The 25,034-nt window shown below is 34.4% G+C and overlaps 1 protein-coding gene across 14 annotated transcripts in view; it reads right to left on the reverse strand.

Moving 5' to 3' along the window:
* SLC4A10 (solute carrier family 4 member 10) overlaps positions 1 to 25,034 on the reverse strand; it is a 356,421-nt gene that overhangs the window by 192,571 nt on the left and 138,816 nt on the right. For all 14 annotated transcript variants that reach the window (XM_030796800.1, XM_030796798.1, XM_030796797.1 and 11 more), the window contains one exon: positions 12,016 to 12,097. In XM_030796800.1, coding sequence (XP_030652660.1) covers positions 12,016 to 12,097 — 82 coding nt within the window. The remainder of the gene's footprint in view (positions 1 to 12,015; positions 12,098 to 25,034) is intronic.

The following is a 25,034-nucleotide window of genomic DNA, read 5'->3' on the forward strand; positions in this document are numbered from 1 at the left end:
TGAGCCATTCAGAAATGTACATTGGTTGAAGTCTCACTGTCCTTTTTGTTTTGTAAGAAAACTCTGCTATCATGACAGATTTCATTTTAAGCCTTCTAACATTTATGACTGTTGTCTTCTTGTGAGTCAGGAATATTGTGATGAGTGATTAGTCTGGTTATGGGGAGATATATTCTATTCTTTTAGCATAGCTATAGTGTCATTACATAATAAATACATATTTTGTCATCTAATTAAATAAAATAATCCACACTCCACTGTGCCATAAAAGCATGACAATCAAAGTTCATTTTTCTCTTATTTTCTTGTTCTGACATGATGGATATGCACTGGTAATAAAAATAAATAAAACGTCGTTTGCAGTAATATGAATGCCACTCAAACTCACTATGATTTGTAGTACACTGAGTAGCAGTGTGAACCAAGATGGAGCCACATATATTCTTTTTTTAATTTTTTTATTTTTTTCACTTTAAATATATACAATTTTATTTGTCTATTATTGTCTATATATAGGGGAAAGAAAACAACTGTCATTGAGGATATGGAGAAATTAGGACTAACATATACTGCTGATAGGAATATAAGATAGTATAGCCACTTTGAAAAACATTTTTTTTTATTATGCTTTAGGTTTTAGGGTACATGTGCACAATGTGCAGGTTTGTTACATATGTATCCATGTGCCATGTTGGTTTGCTGCACCCATTCACTCGTCATTTAGCATTAGGTATATCTCCTAATGTTGTCCCTCCCCCCTCCCCCCTCCCCCCACCCCACAACAGTCCCCGGAGTGTGATGTTCCCCTTCCTGTGTCCATGAGTTCTCATTGTTCAATTCCACCTATAAGTGAGAACATGCAGTGTTTGGTTTTTTGTCCTTGCGATAGTTTACTGAGAATGATGATTTCCAGTATCATCCATGTCCCTACAAAGGACATGAACTCATCATTTTTTATAGCTGCATAGTATTCCATGGTGTATATGTGCCACATTTTCTTAATCCAGTCTATCGTTGTTGGACATTTGGGTTGGTTCCAAGTCTGCTATTGTGAACAGTGCCGCAATAAACATACATGTGCATGGGATATTCTTTGTCACAACTACTCAACTCTACCATTGTAGTGCAAAAGCAGCTATACACAAAATGTAATTAATGAACATGGCTATGTTCCAATATAGCTTTATTAATGAACATTAAAGTCTGAATTTCATGTAATTTTATATCAATATTATTTTGATCCTTTCCTATCATTTTAAAATGTAAAAATTATTCTTAGCTCAAAGGCCATGCAAATAAGGGTGGCAGGATAAAATTGGCCAATAGGCCATTGTTTGCTAATATCCTTGGCATAAGACTTTAGAGGTAAAATGTTAGAAAGTAGAGGACCAGCCCTAATTTTTTACTTTTTTTCTTTTCTTTATTTTTAAAACTGTTTTTCACTTTAGTTGCAAAATATTATATTATAATTATGAGATATGCACTTATTATATTTGGCTTTTTAGTCTAAAACACTTGAAATTACAATAATCCTAGTTAGAAAACAATTTTAGTTATCTTTAAGAGCTCAGGAATGTACTGGGTGAAATGAGAAAAGTAGGAGAATATTACCATTGATAGAATTATGTTGTATAATAGCTTTGTGCTAGGTGCTTCACTTATATTATCTTTGAACTGTGGGTCTTGCTATGGTTTGGATATGGTTTGTCCCCACCAAAACTCATGTTAAAATTTCATGTGGCAGTGTTGGGATGTGGAGCCTAGTGGGAGGTGTTCAGTTCATGAGGGCAGATCCCTTATGAATGGCTTGGTGCCCTTCTCATGGTAGTGAGGGAGTTTTCACTCCTGCAAGATGGCATTAGTTCACATAAAAATTGATTATCTCTCTCAAGAGCAGGTTGTTATAAAGCAAGGATATTTCTTGAGTTTTGCCCTTTCACACATGGCCACTTCCACTTTGACCTTCCACCATGTTATGATGATGCACAAAAGCCCTCACCAGAAGCCAAGAAGATGCTGGTGCCATAGTTTTTGAACTTCTCAGCCTACAGGACTGTGACCTAAATAAACTTCTTTTCTTCATAAATTACTCAGGTATTCTGTTATAGCAACACAAAACAAGATAAGACAGGTCTACAGTGTACTATGTGGCCCCAAAAGGAAATAAACTAGTAAGCCAATTCTTTTTGCCCAAATGCAATAAGCAAAAGAATACCAAGATGGGGCATTATTTTCTCTATTAAGCTTTTGACTTAAAAGATTTTAACATCTGCTAAAAGAAATACAGTTTTTTTAAAGTATCTTTAAATTTAATTTGCAGGCCAAGATTTTATTATTATTTTAATTTTTCATTAAAGTTATACTTTTATGAATTCCTGAATATCAGTTTAAAATGTAATCAGGTTTATATTAGTATATGCAATGTAATTAGAAACTTCTGTATTTATGTGTTAAATGTTTGAATATCTGATGAATGTTAATTAGGCACCTAATTACATTATAAATTAAAGGTATTGCATGATCAGTGAGGTATTATTGAAATATATATGAAGGGCACTCAATGCAACACATTTTTTAGTACCTATCCAGTTTAAATAAAAGTGCTGGATCCCAGGGAGAATGCAACAATGTAAAAGATGCTCCTCAAGCTGATAAACAACTTCAGCAAAGTCTCAGATTACAAAATCAATGTACAAAAATCACAAGCATTCTTATATACCAATAACAGACAAACAGAGAGCCAAATCATGAGTGAACTCCCATTCACAACTGCTTCAAAGAGAATAAAATACCTAGGAATCCAACTTACAAGGGATGTGAAGGACCTCTTCAAGGAGAACTACAAACCACTGCTCAATGAAATAAAAGAGGATACAAACAAATGGAAGAACATTCCACGCTCATGGATAGGAAGAATCAATATCGTGAAAATGGCCATACTGCCCAAGGTAATTTATAGATTCAATGCCATCCCCATCAAGCTACCAATGACTTTCTTCACAGAATTGGAAAAAACTACTTTAAAGTTCATACGGAACCAAAAAAGAGCCCACATTGCCAAGTGAATCCTAAGCCAAAAGAACAAAGCTGGAGGCATCATGCTACCTGACTTCAAACAATACTACAAGGCTACAGTAACCAAAACAGCATGGTACTGGTACCAAAACAGAGATATAGATCAATGGAACAGAACAGAGCCCTCGGAAATAATGCCGCATATCTACAACTATCTGATCTTTGACAAGCCTGACAAAAACAAGAAATGGGGAAAGGATTCCCTATTTAATAAATGGTGCTGGGAAAACTGGCTAGCCATATGTAGAAAGCTGAAACTGGATCCCTTCCTTACACCTTATACAAAAATTAATTCAAGATGGATTAAAGACTTACATGTTAGACCTAAAACCATAAAAACCCTAGAAGAAAACCTAGGCAATACCATTCAGGACATACGCATGGGCAAGGACTTCATATCCAAAACACCAAAAGCAATGGCAACAAAAGCCAAAATTGACAAATGGGATCTAATTAAACTAAAGAGCTTCTGTGCAGCAAAAGAAACTACTATCAGAGTGAACAGGCAACCTACAGAATGGGAGAAAATTTTTGCAACCTACTCATCTGACAAAGGGCTAATATCCAGAATCTACAATGAACTCAAACAAATTTACAAGAAAAAAACAAACAACCCCATCAAAAAGTGGGTGAAGGATATGAACAGACACTTCTCAGAAGAAGACATTGATGCAGCCAACAGACACATGATAAAATGCTCATCATCACTGGCCATCAGAGAAATGCAAATCAAAACCACAATGAGATACCATCTCACCCCAGTTAGAATGGCCATCATTAAAAAGTCAGGAAACAACAGGTGCTGGAGAGGATGTGGAGAAATAGGAACACTTTTACACTGTTGGTGGGACTGTAAACTAGTTCAACCATTGTGGAAGTCAGTATGGCGATTCCTCAGGGATCTAGAACTAGAAATACCATTTGACCCAGAAATCCCATTACTGGGTATATACCCAAAGGATTATAAATCATGCTGCTATAAAGACACATGCACACATATGTTTATAGTGGCACTATTCACAATAGCAAAGACTTGGAACCAACCTAAATGTCCAACAACGATAGACTGGATTAAGAAAATGTGGCACATATACACCATAGAATACTATGCAGCCATAAAAAATGATGAGTTCATGTTCTTTGTAGGGACATGGATGAAACTGGAAACCATCATTCTCAGCAAACTATTGCAAGGACAAAAAACCAAACACCGCATGTTCTCACTCATAGGTGGGAATTGAACAATGAGAACACATGGACACAGGAAGGGGAACACCACACACCAGGGACTGTTGTGGGGTGGGGGGAGGGGGGAAGGACAGCATTAGGAGAGTGAATGGGTGCAGCACACCAACATGGCACATGTATACATATGTAAGAAACCTGCACATTGTGCACATGTACCCTAAAACTTAAAGTATAATAATAATAATAAAAGATGAAAATTTCTCCCTCAATGAGTTTATAATCAAATAACAAAGACTTATAGATATGTAAAACAATTATATAAGAAAAGGCATAAACTTTCATAAAGAGAGGTTAAGAGGAGAAAGATATTTATTATTATTATCTGGGGAAAGATGATAACTCTTAGAAGGTAACACTAATGGATGGGCAGAATGAGCATTCTATTTTTGTGTGGAGGAAAACACTAGCAAATGAAGGATATGAGAAGGTGTTAATTTGGCATTGGACAATACAGAAAGTTTTTGAACAGAAAGTCTGTAATAACATTCCTAATGTTTTACTACTTCTACGTTCTCAGACTGTAGAAAGTAGCAGAAATTATGTTATAAGCACTTCCTAAAACATGGGAAATAACATTCTCTCTCTCTAAGTAGGTTGTCTATATAACAATGATTTGGAAAAGAAATTCAACCTGTGTAGACCCAATGCAGGTTATAACATGTGTAATGTTAAGAAACAAAGAGATGTAATGAGTAAAACTGTTGGCATTTTATACCATATGCAAAAATTAACTCAAAATGAATCAAAAACTTAAACTTCAAAACCCAAAACTATAAAGTTCTTAGAAGGAAACTGATATGGTTTGTCTCTGTGTCCCCACTCAAATCTCATCTTGTAGCCCCATAAATCCCATATGCTGTGAAAAGAACCCAGTGGAAGATGACTGAATCATGGGGTGGGTCTTTCCCGTGCTGTTCTCGTGATAGTAAATGAGTCTCAGGAGATCTGATGGATTTAAAAACGGGAGTTTCTCTGCCCAAGCTCACTCTCTTTTTGCCTGCTGCCATCCATGTAAGATGTGACTTGCTCCTCCTTGAATTCCATGATTGTGAGGCCTTCCCAGCCACATAGAACTGTAAGTGCATTAAACCACTTTCTTTTGTAAATTGCCCAATCTCGGGTATGTTTTTATCAGCAGTGTGAAAATGGACTAACACAGAAACATAGGAAAACATTTCATCATATTGAATTTGGCAAAGATTTCCTGGCTATGACATTGAAAGCATAGGCAATAAAGGTAAAATATACAAAATGAACTGTATCAAACTAAAAAATGTCTGTGCATCAAAGGACACAACCAATAGATCTAATAGGCAACATATAGAATAGGAGAAAATATTGACTAATCATGTATCTGATAAGAGGTTACTGTCTAGAATACCTGAAGACCTCCTACAACTCAATAACAATAAAACAGCCATGTTAACCTAATAATAATTAAAATATTTTTGACCCTATTAAATTTTTTAAAAAATTAAAAATAAATTTTAATTTTTTTAAAAATTAAAAATTAATTTAAAATTTTTTTAATTAAAAATTTGATAGGGTTAAATGTCTATTCAAGTCACTTGCCTATTAAAAAAATTGACAAAGGACTTGAATGGACATTTCTCAAAGTTGATATACAAGTGAGAGACAAGTACATGAAAAATGCTAAACATCAGTATTAGGGAAATGCAAATCAAAACTACAGTGAGATATCACCTCACGTCCATTACCGTAACTATCAAAACACACGCACACACACAACACACACACACACACACACAACAGAAAATAAGTGTTGGCAAGGATGTGGAGACCCCTTGCGCATTTTTGTTGGGAATGTAAAATGGTGCAGCCACTATGGAAAACAGTATGGCAGTTCCTCAAAAAATTAAAAATAGAATTATCACATGATCCACTATTCCCACTTCTGGGTATATCTTCAAAAGAATTGAAAACAAGATCTCCAAGAGATATTTTCACATCTATGTTCACAACCACACTATTCACAATAGTGAAGCAACTCAGAAGTTCTACAGTTGAAAGGACAGGGGAAATGTGATATATGCAATGAGATGTTATTCAACTTTAAAAAAGGAGAAAATTCTGACTCATGCTAAAATGTCACTGAAACTTGAGGACTTTATATACTAAATAAAATATGTCAGTCATGAAAAGACAAACAGTATATGATTCGATTTGCATGAAATATCTAAAGTAGCTAAATTCATAGAAACAGAAGGTAGAATGGTTGTTGACAGGAACTGGGGGCAGAAGAAAAGGGGAGTTATTGTTTATATAGCAAGTTTCAATTTTGCAAGATGAAAAAATTCTGGATATTGGTTGCATAACAATGTGAATATACTTAACATTACTGAACTGTACACTTGCAATACTGATGAAAATCAGTATGCCTCTGAGGGGGAATGGCAGAGTTTCGTCTCAAATTCTGCTGCTTTTAAAGACCTAAAGTATGCATCAGTGTGGTCACAACAGAAACTTGTCACATCCTAGAGGATGATTGGACTATTTCAAACTCAACTAACTAGTAGCACCAATTTCAGCTAACGTTTAAGATAGTAAATCTTGTGCTATTCCTATTTGATCTACATAAAAATATTTTCAAATAATTAAGAAAAACAGTCCATTGTTTAATAGCATCTCCTTGATTGATAATTGATCACTGCATTCAAAATGGCTGAAATTATAGCACATCACCCTTAGCTATTAAATTTTCTTCTCTTTATAATCATTTAAGCAGTTAATAGATCATATTATTTAAGTAACTTGCTTCATTAATTTACCCTTATGCCTGCAGAAGATACAACTATGTTCATATGTGAAAAAAATAAAATATCCATTAAATTTTTAAAAGTGCCATCATTCATTCTGAGAAAAACTGGACAGGACAAAGGTGAACAATGAAGAGATAATTGAGGTGAATAAGAGTAACTGAAGTGGCATGGGTTATTTTCACTGAGTCCCTATAGAAACTCGCCTCACCTCTTCATGCATCCACCCTGGAGTTTAAGGCTCAGTATAGAGTGGCATTCTCTTTCATGTTGTTTTTTAATCAGATTCACTGAGAAACAGACACCGAAATGTGTCTCCCTTACCAAGACCTCCAACATACTTGCCACTTCCTGGTCATTGGGTTAATATGGTGAAACAATGTGAAGTTCTGGATAACATTCACTCATCCAAATCCTCTTGGACTCTATTATGACAGAAGGTAGGAGAGTTAACATAGCCCTGGAGCAAGACTATAAATATGTACTGTTGTACTTCCCACAGGAATGGTAACTACCTCTGGTACTCCTTTTTGATAGTAATGGGGAGAAAAATGCATTTTCCAGATCAATAGCTGCATGCCATGTTCCTGAGGCTATGTTATCCTGCTGTAGCCAAGATCCCACATCTGATATGGCAGCTGCAATTGGTGCTACCAGTTGGGTGAATCTGAAGTAGTTCATTACCATCCTCTAGGATGTGACAAGTTTCTGTTGTGGCCACACTGACACATACTTTAGGCCTTTAAAGCAGCAGAAACTTGAGAAGAAACTCTGCCATTCTCCCTCAGATGCAACACTGATTTTCATTTACTATCATGGACAAATCAAGTAGTTTAGAGTCCCCTAAGCCACTACAATGGTTCTTAACTCCACAAGCTAAATAACCAATGTGGTGCTCTTGCCAACTACCAAGTAAGTCTATCGGTACTATTCAGGGAACAGGGAAATGATCAATTGGAGGATTGGCTTTCCTAGGAAACAGATTCTGAGATATGTGTTCAGGGAGTTTGTTGAAGAGAACTGTCAGCAATAACAACACTGAAGGATTATGGGAAGCAGCATTTGTTTGGTACAGGGAGAGCTTGAAATTATGGTGCAATTGCAGTGGAGGTCTCAACTGATTCCACATGGAACTCTGATGCTGGGACAGCCCTTCAGAGTTGTCTCATATTGAGGCAAGGGGGCTAGGCTTTTGTAAGCCGTCATTGACTACAGGGTCATGTACTTATTGAGTTGTACTCATTCAGTAAACCACAGGGGAGGCAGCTCCCATAGGCAAGAGGCAGCTCCTTTCAGCTGAAGGTAATTCTTGTGGAGGAACGTAGGTATAAGCCATAAAGCAGGCAACACCTCTGGCAACTGAGGAAATAAATACCTCAGTCCTTAAAGGGGAATATTGGTGGTTCACTGTAACATCCACTGCTAAGGTTTCCAGATTTAGCAAATAAAAAATAATAAATAAAAATATTGCATGGGATGTACCTATACTAAAAAGTTGTTTATTATTTACCTGAAATTCAAATTTATCTGGGCATCTTATGTTTTATCTGACATATGTTAAAGGGAAAATAGAAGAAAGAATTTTAAGAGTATTAATGTATTTCCCATTTTATAATCTTATACTTAGATAGTACTCATCTCACATTGATGTGGGAGGCCAAAAACAGAAATCGCTTAACCTCAAGAATTTTTGCTCTACTCAGAATCCTGAAGTTGTCTAATTACAGAGATTCAATATCCTTCACCGTTTTTATTGCAGGAAACAGAAGTAGATTTAGAAAGAACACTCTGACAGTATTAAGGAGGCTGTATAATGGGAAAGACTCAGTCCACAGTACATAGAAGAGAGAGGGAAGTAGAGCAGTGGCAGTGGGAATGGAAGGGAGAGGAGATGAGTAGAGACACCACTGAAATAGATTGAAAGAATGTACTGACTGCATGATTTACAAAAATAGGAGGTTAATAGAAGAATCTAGTAAGATAGTTTTCTTTCTATTTTAATGGGAGGAAAAGACATAAAATTGTACAAGATATACTTAAAATAAACAGATTTAGAGAGAGAAAATTATACATTTGATATATCATTTAGCAGAATGTATAATACAAATACGAAGAAATTAACTAATATACCAATCTGTTGGTATTGAGCAGGGGATCATTTCCCATTAAATATATTGCACCTGAGACTTTACAGATATTTTTAAACATCTGGCATTTCTACAACCTGTATTCAGGATGTGACATTAACACCAATAATTTTATTAAATAAATATATACACATAACTCCTGAGAAACACTCATTTTCAAATGTAAAATTTTAAGAGTTTATTTTTTTAAATGTGTTTATCTATAATAGCAATTCCCAACTCCATTTTATTTAAAATATTTATTGTGCATTAACTGCCTTAATAAAGAAGCTCTTTAAAAGTGGAGTTTTGTTCTTTTCCTTTAAATTGCAAAAAAGGAGGATACTACAGTTTGAATGTGTCCCCAAAAGGCGTGTGCTGGAAATTTAATCCCTGGTGCAACAATTTGTGAGGTGGGGCCTAATGGGAAGTATTTAGGTCATGAGAGCTCCACTCTCAGGAATGGATGGATTAATGTGGATTATCAAAAGGCTTGAGACTGTGAGTTCAAGCTCTCTCCCCGTTCTCATCCTTCCACACTCCACCATGGGAATGATACAGCACAAACGTCCTCACCAGATATGGACCTCCCAATCTTGGACTTCCCAGTCTCTGGAACTGTTAGGTATCAATTTCTTTTCTTTATAAATTATCCAGTCTGTGGTATTCTGTTATAGTAACACCAAACAGAAGATGAATTACCATCGCCATTAACTCAATAATGCTACCTTTCTCCTTGATGATCTCCCACTTACTCACGTGATATTCTGCTGCCAGCTGATTCTTGCTGAACTACAATACCCATCACTTCACTCTTTCACTATTTCCTGACTCTGGCTAATGGATCCAGAACAACTAATAGATCTATTAAATTTTTGCGTGCATCACAACAGAACGCTCCATAGCATCTTCAAATGCTAGATTGTTTATTTAGTATGGGCTGTGTGTAACACAAATATTAGAACGTCAATATAAACAGATTTTCTTTCCTATTTTCCTTCAAAATTGTAAAATTCAATGTTAATTTGCATTCTATAGTTAATTTTAATCACCAATGACTTAATCACAGTTATTAGCTTATTGGATTCAATTACCCATAATTGAAATCAGTAAATAGAACAAAATCTGGCTAATCCAATTGTGCTCTACCAATCAGAAATCTCTTTTAGTAAGAATTGCACACTGTTGTCTATATTTCTTAACTATGCCAAGCAAAGCATATGTAATATATGTAGGTATAACAATTAAAATGATCTTAGTAAACGCTATTTTTTATTAAGTATTTTCCAATAAAAAGGACCATTCACCATCTTTAAACTCAAGATGATTTTTCCTTGGAATTGAGTATATTTCTAAGCTACCATCTTGCTTTGTTAGTTTTCTTGGTGTGTGTTTAGTAAATATAGGGATAGCTTGTCATAGCATGACATAAATAGGAAGGTTAATATGTTGTTTTAAAAAATGTAATGGCATTTCAAACTCAAAGATAAATTATTTTTATGTTATCCATTACCAGTCTAGATTTTCCAAGGTTTTGCTCCCTTAAATTTATGTAATGAATGTGGATAGCATAGCAAATCAATAGGCCCACCCAGTAAGCATAACCTTCTTAGATCTGAGTATGTTTGTGCAACAAGCAAAATGTCAGGCAAATAGTTGGTATAGTTGTTGAGAGTTGTTTCTAAATATTATAGTAATTCTCCTATTATGTCAGTGTTGTGACTAAAGATAAGATCCAAGAATAATTAATTTAATTGTACTATAAATGGTTACATTACAAGGCTTAAAATGAAAAAACCCTTACCTCTCAACTCAGTGGTTTATTGGGAGCTCTCCCTGATGACTTGTACTTAAGATCACCTTGCTTTTATTTTTCAGTCGAAAGATGACAAATACTATACCTTGTATCTCATTAGTAACAATTTCTCATTAGTAACAATTAGCTAATCCTGTATGTACATTAAATGTTGGTATAACAATAATTGACAATATTTACACAACTCTTTTGCCAGGTACTATTCTAAGTAATTTTCCCTTAATTCTCATAGGAAAAACTACGAAATATATTCCATTATTATCCTTGCTTTAACAGTTCAGGACCCTGAGGTTCAGAAAAGGTAACTAACTGGCTGAAGTTCCTATGACAAATAAGGGGCAGCACTGGTATTTGAATCCACTGCACTCTGGTTTCAGAACCCATACAGTTAAACACCGGGCTATACTACCTCCCTGTTGAATTAGTCATCCTTCTTCCTATTAAAGAGAACACACAAAAATGGTGACTATACCTCTCTCCTTTATATATATGTGTGTGTGTGTGTGTGTGCATATATATATATATATATGAGTAAAATGAGAATTCCAATTGTTCTTACCTCTCTTCCAGTGACAGCCTACTCTGACAACATAGGCTGAGTTAGATGCCCCTCCCCCTCCTGTCCTACATTCACCTCTCATACAGCACTTGATATGCTGATCTGTCATCATGTCTCACTTGATTGTAATTACATGAAGCAAGGATTATTGAAAGATTGACACACAGTACAGTGCTTGGAATATAGTAGGGGTTCAATAAATGTCTGTTGGATGAACTGATGCTTCTTACTGATTTCAGGTCTGCGTATTGACATTCCAAACTGTACCAAAACAATCAGATGTACCCCTCCCCAGTAAGCTACCATTACTCTGATACCAACTTTTGCAATTCTTCACAATGTGACAAACTACATTTATCTGTGAAACACTTTTGGAAAGCACACCGATAGCTATCCCAAGAAAAAAGGTCTTACCTTCTAAATCTTCTTTCTCAAAGTGTGTTTTGAGAATAGAACGAGTTCCGCCTCTATCCACAACTGCTTCTTCATCATTTCTCTGTTAAATGAGGATAAGGAAGATTAAATGATAACACACATATTATCTTAATTTCAAAAAACAAATCTTAATATAATCTAATATTTCAAGGTTTAATTCGGTCATTTAAATCTAGTTGTTCATGAGTAGTCTATTTGATTATTAAGTGTTGGCTCAAAAAGAAGAGTAAAATAAATTTGACCACATATTTGAAGAAATATCATCTGTTTTTTTATAACATTGGAGGCAGTCAAACATTCCAGTTGGCACTATTTGTTAGTGAGATGTAAAACAAAAAAAAATAGTTATTCTATCAATTTAGTAACATGCATTTTTATCCTTGATAAAGAATTCTTGCTAACAAGATGACATTTTGAACTATGCAAGGAAAATATGAAAATCATTAGTATTAACACCACTAATGCTATGGCAGGGTAGAATAATTCCACTGTCATTAAAAATGGGATTGGGGGATCTAATCTCTTGAAAGCAATTAGTAGCAATTATTAGATAAAAGGCAACTCTAATTACTTTGCTTCAGTATAATGCATTTTATTGAAACTAAACAGTAAATTATGATCATGTGCATTAAACCTTCTAGTGTCTCTCTATATTTTTGCCAATTTAGAATGAGTGAATAGAGACTATGTCTTCTGAGTACTAAACACATGCTCAAAATAATACAGCCACTAATTTGGTACTCAAAAAATAATGGGCGGCGGGGCGCTGAATATAATCCATTTTGACAATGCAGGAATAGACAAAATATGAAATTCTGAAAGAAATAAAATGTAAACTATTATATTTCCAACTTTTATCTGGTTGTGCACACCTCTATAAAAATTACCTTAAAAGTGAACACTGAGCACAAAAGGAGAAATAAAAAGATAGACTAAAGGTGAGTGAAGCTTCCAAGATCTATTCCTGTCTATTCCGGTATATGACTAGTAGAAAAAAGGTTTTTGTTTCCTCTTTGAAAGCCAGAGTATGCTGAAAAGAAATTTTTAAAAAAATTAAATTTAAAAAGTAAAAACATTTTTTTCTTCTATCCAACAACTACATTGGAGCATCAGACATCGGGGACCTGCCTTTCTTCCATAAGGAAGAAGTCTTTTGACAGAGTGCCATAATACGTAGTAGTGAATACAAGAGTCATGGGAATCCAGAAAAGAAAGAAATTACTGTTAATTTAAGAGGGTGTACAGAACAGAGAGAGGGAGAGGAAAAAAAATTCAATGTCTCAATCTTGGAGAATTCTTATAAATAGTGCGCATGAAAAATTATAGTAAGGAGAAGAGAAATGAAAGAAGAATCAATAATGTCAAACAACATATAGACATTTTTTAAAATGATGCAAAATTATTTTCCAGTGTTGTTGAACATTGACTACATGATCATTGGTAACCTGGTGAGGGGAACATATAAGGAAAATGCGAAAGTCAAAATCTAATCAAGCAAAATTAATGAGGTGATCTATCATGAAGAAATGAGGAAAGAGGATATAGTTCTTGCCTTGCAAAGCGCTGCTGATTCTCATTAGCTTACCCCCCACTACATATCTTTGCTTTTAGACCTTTGACTAGACTTAAGTTCCAGTGGGCCTTGAAAGGTGAGGTACAAAATGTGACCCACAAGGAGTTGAGCTACATTCCAAATAACTGCAAGATGTTTCCAATTTATACAGACAGAAATACAGGAAACATATGTGGGAATGGATATTAAGGGTGTTGAGGTAATAATGGAAGGAATATAACACTGGCTCAGGCTGACTTTATTGATATGGGCCCACTACGCAGAGATTCTACATTTAATGTCATCATTCAAGGGGTTAGAAAGGGCTTCTAACAGTTTGGTTAGTCGGCTAAAATATGAACCAAAAAATGGGCTATACTAAATGAAGTTGAAATTCCAGAACTGCTTTGTTACACTGTAGAGGAAAGTATATAAAGGCTTAGGAAAACTGAATTGTTAGAGTAGATTTATAATTTAAGGCCTGCTCGCCCATACCAGGAGGGTCCAGAAGATGCAGCTTTCACCATGACTATGGGAAATGAATTTGTGATGGGAACCCTAGCATCCTTGAAGAGCTCTATGGTCTCTTTCCTCTGTGGGTCAGGAATTACAAGGGAACTGCTGTCATCAAACTGGAATCCTAAAATTGAATCGGATAATTAGATCCCAGGCAGGACAGGGGCCAAAAGACAGCACATAATCACTAAAGATGGGTGTGGTTACCATATAAACAGTAGTAAAAACAGTAATCAGAATAGACTGATTCAAAGACCTATGGTATTGGTTAGTTGATCAAGGTGTCACTAGAAGTGAAATAGATGGGAAGTCTACTAAATTCCGATATGATCTGTAGAAGCAAAAAAGGTCAGGTTCTAGGTCAGTAAACAAGTCTAACTTGAATCATAAGAAGAGTCATGGTCTTTCTATCAATGTCCATACTTCAGCCAATTTACAGACCCAGAACCTCTTGAATGAAGGAAAGGCCAGATCCACTAGAGAAAGGATCTTGCTACACTGCCAAAAATTTGTAGTCTTTCTCACAGCCTTCCCCAAAGAGACCAACCATCTTTTACCAGGATGTCTGTGCATTGGGGAAAAGGAAATAATCAGACTTCGGAGGAAATAACTGGACAATGTCTCTGAACTGACACTATTCCGAACAGACTGAAAATGTCACTCGGACTCACCAGCCAGAGTAGGGACTTATGGATGTCAGGTAGTCAATGAATTTCTGGCTGAAATCTGTCTCGCTGTGGATCCAGTGGGTTTCTGAACACATCTTGTGGTTATTTCCTCAGTTCAAGAATGAATAATTGAAAGAAAAATAGATTATAATTGGGGAGTCTTCAAAATCAGAGTATTTATTTTCTTTTCAAGTCAGTTAGACCTTTGCCTATCTGAAGGCTAAAGGAAAGGTGTCGATATAGAAGAGACTAAGATGCTAGGAAAGAAGTAAATAAAAATTCCCCCTAGCCCAGATGCTAAGAAAGAATATGACTCTGATCTAAGGACTAAGTTACTAGCATTAAAGATAGGGACTCCTTTTTTCTGAGGTTTGGGGGGAAGATTGGAAGGGTTGTTACATATTCAGAGATATTCTGAACAAACAAAGAAAATGGTAGGTGAGGAACCTTCTACTAGGTGGCCTTGTTTTGGGGGGCAAACTGAGAAGTGATATCATCTTCCAATGGTAACAGAGCAAGTAAATGACGAAATTGAGACATTGAGAAGAATAAAAATTCCAAATCCTTTTCGAGAATGATATTTTAGTTGACATTATCAGGGCCTTTTTATGGATAATCAGAACAGATAATTATTCCCATCAGTTTTAATTTCAGATGACCAAGGCAAAGGATTCTAAGAGAAAAATATCACAATATTTTCTGCTTCCTTTGGATAACATATTAAAAACAATTAAAACCCCTGTAAGAGCAGAGTATAGCAAGTTCCACCATTCTTAGACATTAACAATCTGTTTCCACTTAACTTTTCTGATTAGTTTACTACTGTCTTAGAAAGGAGTTCAGGGAGTTGGATACTGAACTGGTAAATGAGGTTTGAGGTATATGGTTAAGTGTTTTCCTAACTACTTATGAGGATGGCATAAATAGCAGTGTTAAAACACAAGAAGTTATAGTCAGGTATCTGAAGTAGGGATAAGTACAACTAACACACATCATGTTTTATACCAAATAAAGTTTAAAAATGCTTATGTCTGTGAAAAAGCCTGAATATATATACATATATATGTGTGTATATATATGTATATATATACACGCACACACACACATATATAAATAAAACACACACACATATATACATACACACATATATATATATATATATATATGCTTCTTAATTCTTTAACATAACCTTGATAAAGATTTTTGCCTCCATGTTTTACAAATCAGTACTTTCAGGTAAAGGATTATAGATACATTTCAACCAAGGAGGTCAGCTCTCCTGTGCATCACACATCGCAAAATACATAGTGGAAAGATATGTTTTTTAGCCTGTGGGCTTGTATCTTTCTGACAACATATGCTGAGACAGATCAGGGCTAAGTGTTTGCAATCAGAGTTAAAGAAATGTATGAATGGAAAAAAATTTTTAAAAATGAAAATAAAACAGAATTCACAGCCATTGCTTTGCTCTTGGGCAGTTTTTAAAATGACTTGGTTAGAGCAATAAAAGCAATAGAAAAAAACTAAAAATGGGGTATATATAATTTTCCCAAACCAGACAAATACAAGTTGAAGCCTATTAAGACTCTGTTATTGATATATTTACAAAGCAAATTTATTATTTTTGCAAGACATAGTCAAATATACGTCACATGAGAATGAATCTCTGCCCTCTGAGGTGTTGTTAGGCAGAATGCCAAAAGCTAAGTCATGTATCCATGTTCAAAGGTCAAAACAAGCACTATTCCACTGCATCTTACAATGGCAGTCTCTTAAAAACAACTGCAAAATGGAAAGCTTTGTGTAAAAGACCAGAAGATGTTTTCCCCTAAGCAGTGAAACATTTAATTTTTATTTCAAGAACCTGAATCAATTTTTAATTTATACAAATGATTTTTCTCTTTATTTGTATAAGGCACTTATGCTATCCTCAACCAAAACACAATTCCATTAAATAGTTGGAAAGATACTGAGAGTGAAATTTTACAGCAGAAGTAGAAGTAGAATCTAAATCAGAAATAGTTGATTATTTAGTTCCTGTACAAGTTGCAAGTAAAAATGACTAAATTGTAACATTTATTTGAAAGAAAAATATGAGAAGCTAGAATATGAATGTAATTCAATGTAAGTGTCTCGTTTTGACGCTTCATACCCCTTTTAAATACTCACCGGATGCTTCACAGAAAAATCAAATGTATACTCTTTTAGGCAAAAAAAAAATCCCAAGATACAAATCCATACTAATACATGTACTAAAATTCCTCTACTTTTGTTATAGTTTGAAAGATCATTTCAATATTATTCAAAACTTTTTAATAGAGCATTTCCCTTCCTCCTTGTTACCAAGAGCAAGTAAACATGCGGTATGATGAAGGGAATGCAGAGGGACATACAGCACCGGGTGCCAGCCTTTTGGTTACCCCAAACACATAGTAAGATAAATTTTTATTTCATTTTGTACTGAGTTATTCTTTAGATTTATTGAACATCAAACACATTAATGCATCCTAATTTCCACATGTATTTGCTCATTTAGGAGCAAATTTTAGCACTGTGTAAGGAAAACACATAAACATATTGCATTGCCCCTTAATACAATCTACCCTTGCTATACCATCAGGATAAACTATTTTTTTTTTAAGTCTTGCTCTGTCACTCAGGCTGGAGTACAGTGGCATAATCTCAGCTCACTGCAACCTCTGCCTCCTGGGTTCCTGGGTTCAACCAATTCTCCTGCCTCAGCCTCCCAAGTAACTGGGCTTAGAGGCATGCACCACCATGCCCAGCTAATTTTTCCATTTTTATTAGAAACAGGGTTTCGCCACATTGGCCAACCTGGTCTTGAACTCCTGACCTCAGGTGATCCGCCTATCTTGGCTTCCCAAAGTGCTAAGATTACAGGCGTAAGCCACCACGCCCGGCCCCATTGGATAAACATTTATAAGATAATCGATTCCAGTAAGTAATATAGGACAGTGTTTTAAAATTTTTTTGGGCATGATCCATAGTGAGAAATACATTTTATATCTCAACATAGTCACATACTTATATATGTGTAAACGAAACAAAAATTTCACAAACCAATACTTACTATTAACAATGCACCCCAATATTTTCTACTCTATGGTATTCTACTTCATTTGAAAATACTCATCACTATCTATTAAATTTATTTCAAGTCTTAATAGGTTTTCACCTGCAAGTTGAAAAGCACTGGTAAAGACTATTGCCCTGGAACAGAGTAACAGTAACTAATCCGACAGAAATCACACCTTAAGTCCATTTACAAAGGCTTCTAATCAAATGAACAAACTATAATTCATTACTTTTCAAGTTAACACTTTCCCATTTTAGAAGTGTCAGTTGTGCTAAGTTTAGGAATGGAAGAATTTTTTTGTTGTTACATTTTACTAAGCAAATATTAGAGAGCAATAGCAAAAAAAGGTTTCTAGCTCAACTTTCACATCTGAACCAGTGCATTTCCTCATGGAAGAGCAGCTAATATGGGCCACCGCATTTCATTGTTACAATGTTCACATAAAAATATCAACTATTTCTTCTGGAATTGTTTGTGAATATCATTAATCTCTTTATGAACGTGTTAAAAAATACGTTATTCTGATTTACTATAACTCTTGGCCACGGTCTGAACAAAATATGTTTTTCCCAGTTTTACAAAACTAACAATAACGCCATGAGCTATAAAATTCGAATATTTTATATCCATTTTGTAAACCTTTTAGTAATTCTTTTTGCATTCTAGAATGAATAGAGGAAAAGCAGTTTATTTTCAATTCTGAATTCTTCAACTACTTCTAACCCTGTCATTCTACTCTGCTCCTTTCCTCTCCCTATAAATCTCCATTTTCATTGATTTTTTTATTTAGCCTTCCACTATTACCACTGGTAATCTAAGCAATTATATTTATATGTTAATATATTCTCCTTTCTTTAAAAAAAGATAGCATGCTAGAAACACTTTCTTGTGTCTTGCTTTTCTTCCTTAACAATACGTCCTGAAAATTATTTTACAGTATGTAGAGATCCTTCTTAATCATTCTATAGCTGTATAATACTCCATGATATGGATGCACCATAATTCAGTCAACCAGTCTCCTATTGACAGGCATTTGAATAGCCACCACTCTTTTACTATTACAATTATTGGCAATGGATACCTTGTACATATATCACTTTATATTTTTGCCAGTTTATTTTTTGAGATAGACTCCTAGAAGTGGGACTGCCATGTCAAAGATTAGATGAATCTGCCATTCTGCCGATGGTCAAAATTCCCCTTCATAAGGTTGTATCTCCCTGCTTTATTTATCATACCATTTTTAAAAAGCAACCACCATTTCTGCCTTTTTATTAGCTATTAGGACAGTATGATGTACTATATATTCTCCATTAACCCTTATAAATCTGCTTAGCACTCTTTTCCCCATGCTCTCTCTTTATAAACTACATCACCAGATTCCTTGCCTTCTACCTTCTGGTTAAGTTCAGCCATGGAGAGACCATGCCAGAGGGTTGGACCATGGGAGAAGAGAGGCATAGCCCCTGTTGGGCCACAGTATGGCAATGGCTGCATTCCTCTCTCATAGACCAAAGCTCTTGTCCTATGACTCCTTTATAGCTATAGCTCTTGCCAATTTTTATTAACTGCTCCCACACCTCATTCCTTTAGGCCTAGGGGTAGTACTAGATTCCTGTTGTTGCAGGTCTCCAAGATTTCATGAACCCTAGTTGATTTCCCTTTATCATGCCCACACCTTTATATGTACTTTTTATTTCTTATATGCCCACACCTTTATAAATAGTCCTTTCATTAAACTTTCTTTATCACCCCTTTGGAGTGACCATCTGTTTCTTGCTGTGACTCTGACCTATACACATGTGTCATGTTTATTTTAATGACTAAAACTCCATGGCTTCAAATTGTGTGGAAGTGGACATGTAATTAAGATGGCAACCTACGTACATGACTTTGAGTAAGAAACATCTTTCAAAAAAATACTGCTGAATAAAGGGTAGAGTAGAAAATGGCAGGGAGGAAACTTTGGATCATAAAAAATTGCTCAACAGCATGATTAATTCAAAAAAGTTTAATTTCTGCCCAAAATAAAAAAGAGGGTATAAGAATAAACTTCTGGATGTGTGGAAATAAGTGAAAAAGAATAACTAATAAAATATAAGTATGGAACACTTTCAAAGAAATTTTCTCATAACTCAAGGAATGTATGGTCTCTCTCAATCTATGGGTTAGTATCTTCATTAATATAAATAAAACATTTTCTAATATTAATTTAAGGAGCAGTAAAAATATATGGACACATATATTTTATAAACATGACCTAAGAGCTAGTTTTTTATGTGTTTTTTATTTTCAAAGGTTTCAAACTTTTCAATTCTCATTAACGTTAAAATATTTCATAGAAAACAAAGGTTGATTTTACTCATTTCACTATGTTAAAACATGAATTTTCCAAACTTGTAACATCTCACGTACCATATTACTTTCACACTCAGATTTAATAATGTTTTGCTACTGTTTCATTAAATAACGGGAGCAAGATTTTAACTTCTTAGTTTTCTTATTCATCTTATTTCTTTTATGTTAAATTACAAAATTAAGAAAATTGAAAATTAACATTTAGATTTAATGCTAAAATTCAACATATGCATCCATTATTTACTCTAGAGTCATTCCATTTGTTCATTACCATGTAAGTTAAAGTGCAATACAAATATAAAAGACTCAACTGCTTCAGGTCTAATTGTATCATACTGCTTTAAATAGGGTGATATATATATGAGTATCGGCTCAGAGATTGCTGTGTTATAAGAATTTAAATACTAACTGAACTGAAATCTAAGCATAAGTCAAGCCTAACTTTTAATTTCACCACATATATTATAGTGCCATAAAATTTATTGGAATATTACTTTGAAATTAGGTTTTTAAACTCATATTTATTCTATGACATAGACTATACCATCTCATGATAATACAAGTTAAATCTGTTTCATCTACTGTATTAAGTAAATCATATAAAATATATTTCTTCTAAGGTAGTCCAATAAATCACTCTCTCTTTCCTTACGTATTTTTATTAAAGAAGCGTTTAAGTTCCTTTCTAAAGTATCTAACTGGGGTGTTGGCATACCAACCAACCAAATTAGGTTTCATTTATTTATGCAAAGCAAATGTGTTGTTTCGTTTCATCTTTATACATACAAGAAAAAATAGAACTGAGAATAAGAATTGGAGGGTCAAATCTTCTAATGTAGGAATAGTGTTTCATTTACTTGGAAAACTCCACCAATCCAAAATGGAAAGACCAGTTGAGGGACCACACAGTCAGGTCAGGGAGGCTCTGGTCTGTTGAAATGAAATAGCCCAGGATCAGGTTCAGGGTTCAAAGTTTCAGAGGTGAAAGTCCTCCAATGCTGGAGCTCCTTTTGGTTCAGGATTAAGTTCATCACAACATATAGTGTTATACTTCTGACTGTTGCTGTGACCTAAGGAATACTATCTCTCCTAGTGTGCCTTACATCTGCTAGTTAAAGGATAAAAGGTATCTGAGAAGTTAAGAAAAGTTTTAATTAGTCAAAAGTATTTTAAAGGGTAGCGAAACCTGCATTTTTGCCTACTGGTTTGCTTGTTTTTAATTCTAGATTTGATTCCTGACTTGTTCTTGAGAGTCCTTCTGGAGCCTCCATTCTGCCTATGAATCCAATTTTGTACCCAGAACCTGATATTAACTGCTGCTAGATTTCCTTATTGGAACATGGACAGGATATTCCTGTCCATGCCATGTTTACTCTCTTCATGTTAACTTGCTCATAAATGCCTCATCACAAGGCTCCATCTGTCTTGCAGGCGTTCATTTATTTGTCCTGCTGTGTCCTTCCCTAAGCATCTGCCACATACTCCTTGAGTTTGATGTCCAAGTCCTCATTCTTTCTAGCGTATCCTATCTCTCTGCTGCCCATTCTCCCATTCTGGAAGGCATCAGAAAGCCAGTGCTATATAGAGACTAAGAGTTTGTATGTGCAGCCACATAACATCTAGATGCAAGTCTTGTTTTAATAAATTTCTAGCTATGTGACTTTGTGTATTTTATGTAATCTCGCTATCTTGAGAGACTTATTAACACATGTAAAATGTATGAATTTGCCTGGCATGTAGTAGGTTTTCAATAAATGTTTGTTATTATTGTTTTTTATATTATTTATATGTTGCAGGATTTCCTTCTTTTATATGGCTCAGGAATGTGACTCTGTGTGTGTGCGTGTGGTGTGTGTGTGGGGTGTGTGTGTATAGATACATACATATGTATATTATATATATACCACATTCTCTTTATCCACTTATCCATTGATATATTCTTATGTACTATTGGGGCCACAGAAACCAATAGGACATGGTTCCATCCTCAGAGAGATTACAGACCTGATATGAGTGCAGTAATACAATGGTATTATGAAGGAAATACAATAAGTGACACTCAATCATAAAGATTGTTAGTTTTTTCAGATAATGTCAGTAAAGGCTCCATTGAAAGAGACACTTGAGCTTATTTTTTTTATAAATTATACTTTAGGTTTTAAAAGATAAATGAATCTTTGCTGGGCTGACAAGGGGGAAAAGTGATAGTTTAGTCCTAAGTATCAAAACAAGAGCTGAGTTATTTGAAAAAGGGAGAAAGACATGAGCAGGACCCAGAGCAAGACTGATTTGCTGCTAAACTGCCAAGCTAGTGATTTGGTTCTCCTTAAAATCTCAATGCCTGGAAAGAAAACTTCTCTCAAACCCTGGGACAGGATTGAAAATCCTGATGTAAAAAAGTAGAACTTTGAGAAATTATATGTATATATGTATTTGTATATAATTCTTAAAATTGCAAATTCCATGGATGGGCAAAATGGTTAACTGGAAAGATGATATAAGAATAAGGGAACCAGGAAAAGGATCTAAAGAAATTACACAGAACATAGCATAGAATTACAGAAATATAAAAAATTCAAAAGAAATAACTAAAGAGATGGAGGTTAACATGAGAAACTGAAATTGTATAAGGTAAGAACGGATAGTGAAGGAGTACTATTTTAAAATAATATGTAAGAACTTTCCAGAATTGATAGAGGACATGAATCCTCAGATTCAGGAATCATAACAAGAAAAGTGAAAGAAAATTCATGCCTACACACATTATGTGAAACAGTAGAATGAAACATTTTTAAAGCATCCAGGAAAAAAGCCACCTACAAAGAAATGACAAAATAACAAATCAGAAGAAACAAGACAAAAAATAATATATGTATTTTTTTTGTTCCTCTAGGAAAAATTTTTGTTACTCTAGAAGTATATGCCTAGCTAAGCTATCATTCAATAAAGACATTTAATCTGCACAGCAAAGGAAACAATCAGCAAAAGGAAAAGGCAACCTATAGGATGGGAAAAAATATTTGCAAACCATGTATCTGGTAAGGAGTAAGGGGTTAGTATCCAAAAAATATAAGAAACTAATACAACTCAATAGCAAAATTTTTTAAAAAAACTTAATTTTAAAATGAGCATAGGACCTGAGTAAACATTTTTCCGAAGATGACATAAAAATGATCAACAGACATACATTACGCTAAGCGAAATAAGCCAGACACAGAAAAACAAGTACTATATGAGCTCACCTATATGTAGAATCTTAGATAAAAGTCAAAATCATATAAGCAGAGGGTAGAAGGTTGGTTGCCAGGTACTGAGGAGCATGCGGAAATGGGGAGATATTGGTCAAAAGGTACAAACTTTCAGTTATAAGATGAATAAGTTTTGGGGACCTAATGTGGAGCATGATGACTACAGTTAATAATATTGTATTGTTTAATTGAAATTTGCTAAGACAGTAGATCTTAAGTGTTCGCACCACACACAACACACACACATAACTATGTATGCTGATGGATATATTGATTAACTTGATTGTGGTAATCATTATACAACGTATATCAAATCATCACTGTACACCTTGAATATATACAGTTTTTATTTGTCAATTATACTTCAATAAACCTGGGGAAAGACACTTAATAAAACAGAAACTGAGAAAATTTCCAACCAAGACACCCTTGTTAAAGGAATTTCTAAGTATACGCTTCAAGAAGAAATAAAATGATCCCAGAAGGGATATCTAAGGTGGAAGATCAAATGCTGAGCCAATAAATTGGTGGACCTAAATAAAACAAAATGAGCTTAAAATCAAATTTACGATTGCTAGATCCTTTTTATTTGTAAAATACTTGAAATTTTAAATTAAGTTGTTTTCTAGATGAAAGTAAGGGTCATATTTTGGTTTGTATTCAAATACCTATCTTTGCTTCAACCTAAGATCATATCATTTGCAATGCTCCCAAATATCAGTATCTCCATTCCTGACAAAGTTTATATACTATGGACTTGTAGGAGACATAAGTGTCAATTGTAAGAAGGGGATGAGGATAGATGTATATATTTTTAAATGCAATTAGCAAGTTCTACTTTCTCCATCATTAATGAAACATTGCTCTTTGTAAGTCTGTAATAATCTACAATATCAGAATACTACACAGTGTTCAGCCTTCTTATCATTAATTAGGACAGTTCTGAGTTGGCCTGCATATACAAATGTCAATGATGTGAATTATTTATATTGAAATAAGCCAAAAGTGTCTGTTATTTTAATGATTTACAGGTAAATTAGATTCGAACAGTCAATAATTTCAAAATGAAGATGGAAAGAAGTTTCCTGATACAAGTAAAACCAACAAGTCAAAGCAGAGTGGAAATAATAAAATAATATTTGAAAGGCTTATGGATTCAATAAATTGGGAAACTTCAAGTTTTTTTATATAAGGAGGGAGATAAATAAAACATGAGGAGATAAACTTCAATGATAAGTGTAAACAAGCAGTGGAAAAAATACTGTATTTCAGGTATAAGTTATGAAAACTGTAGTGTTTACGTAATTAATTTAAACAGCAAAGTAACAGCTCTAATCAGGATTGTTCTTTAACCTCGATTATTTATTAGCGATATGTTTTATCATATAACTTAAAAAGTAGTAGAACTATTAGTATACACGTAATTTACTAAAATAATGACACTACATTTCATTGCAATTTTAAGCAAAATAACTTTCTTGATTATACAAATAGTAAAAATATCTCAAAATTCAAAAGATATGGAAGAGGAAATAAAAATAACGTGGAAAAAATGAAAT

The sequence above is a fragment of the Nomascus leucogenys genome, chromosome 17 (assembly GCF_006542625.1).
Source record: "Nomascus leucogenys isolate Asia chromosome 17, Asia_NLE_v1, whole genome shotgun sequence".
Taxonomy (NCBI): Eukaryota; Metazoa; Chordata; class Mammalia; order Primates; family Hylobatidae; genus Nomascus; species Nomascus leucogenys.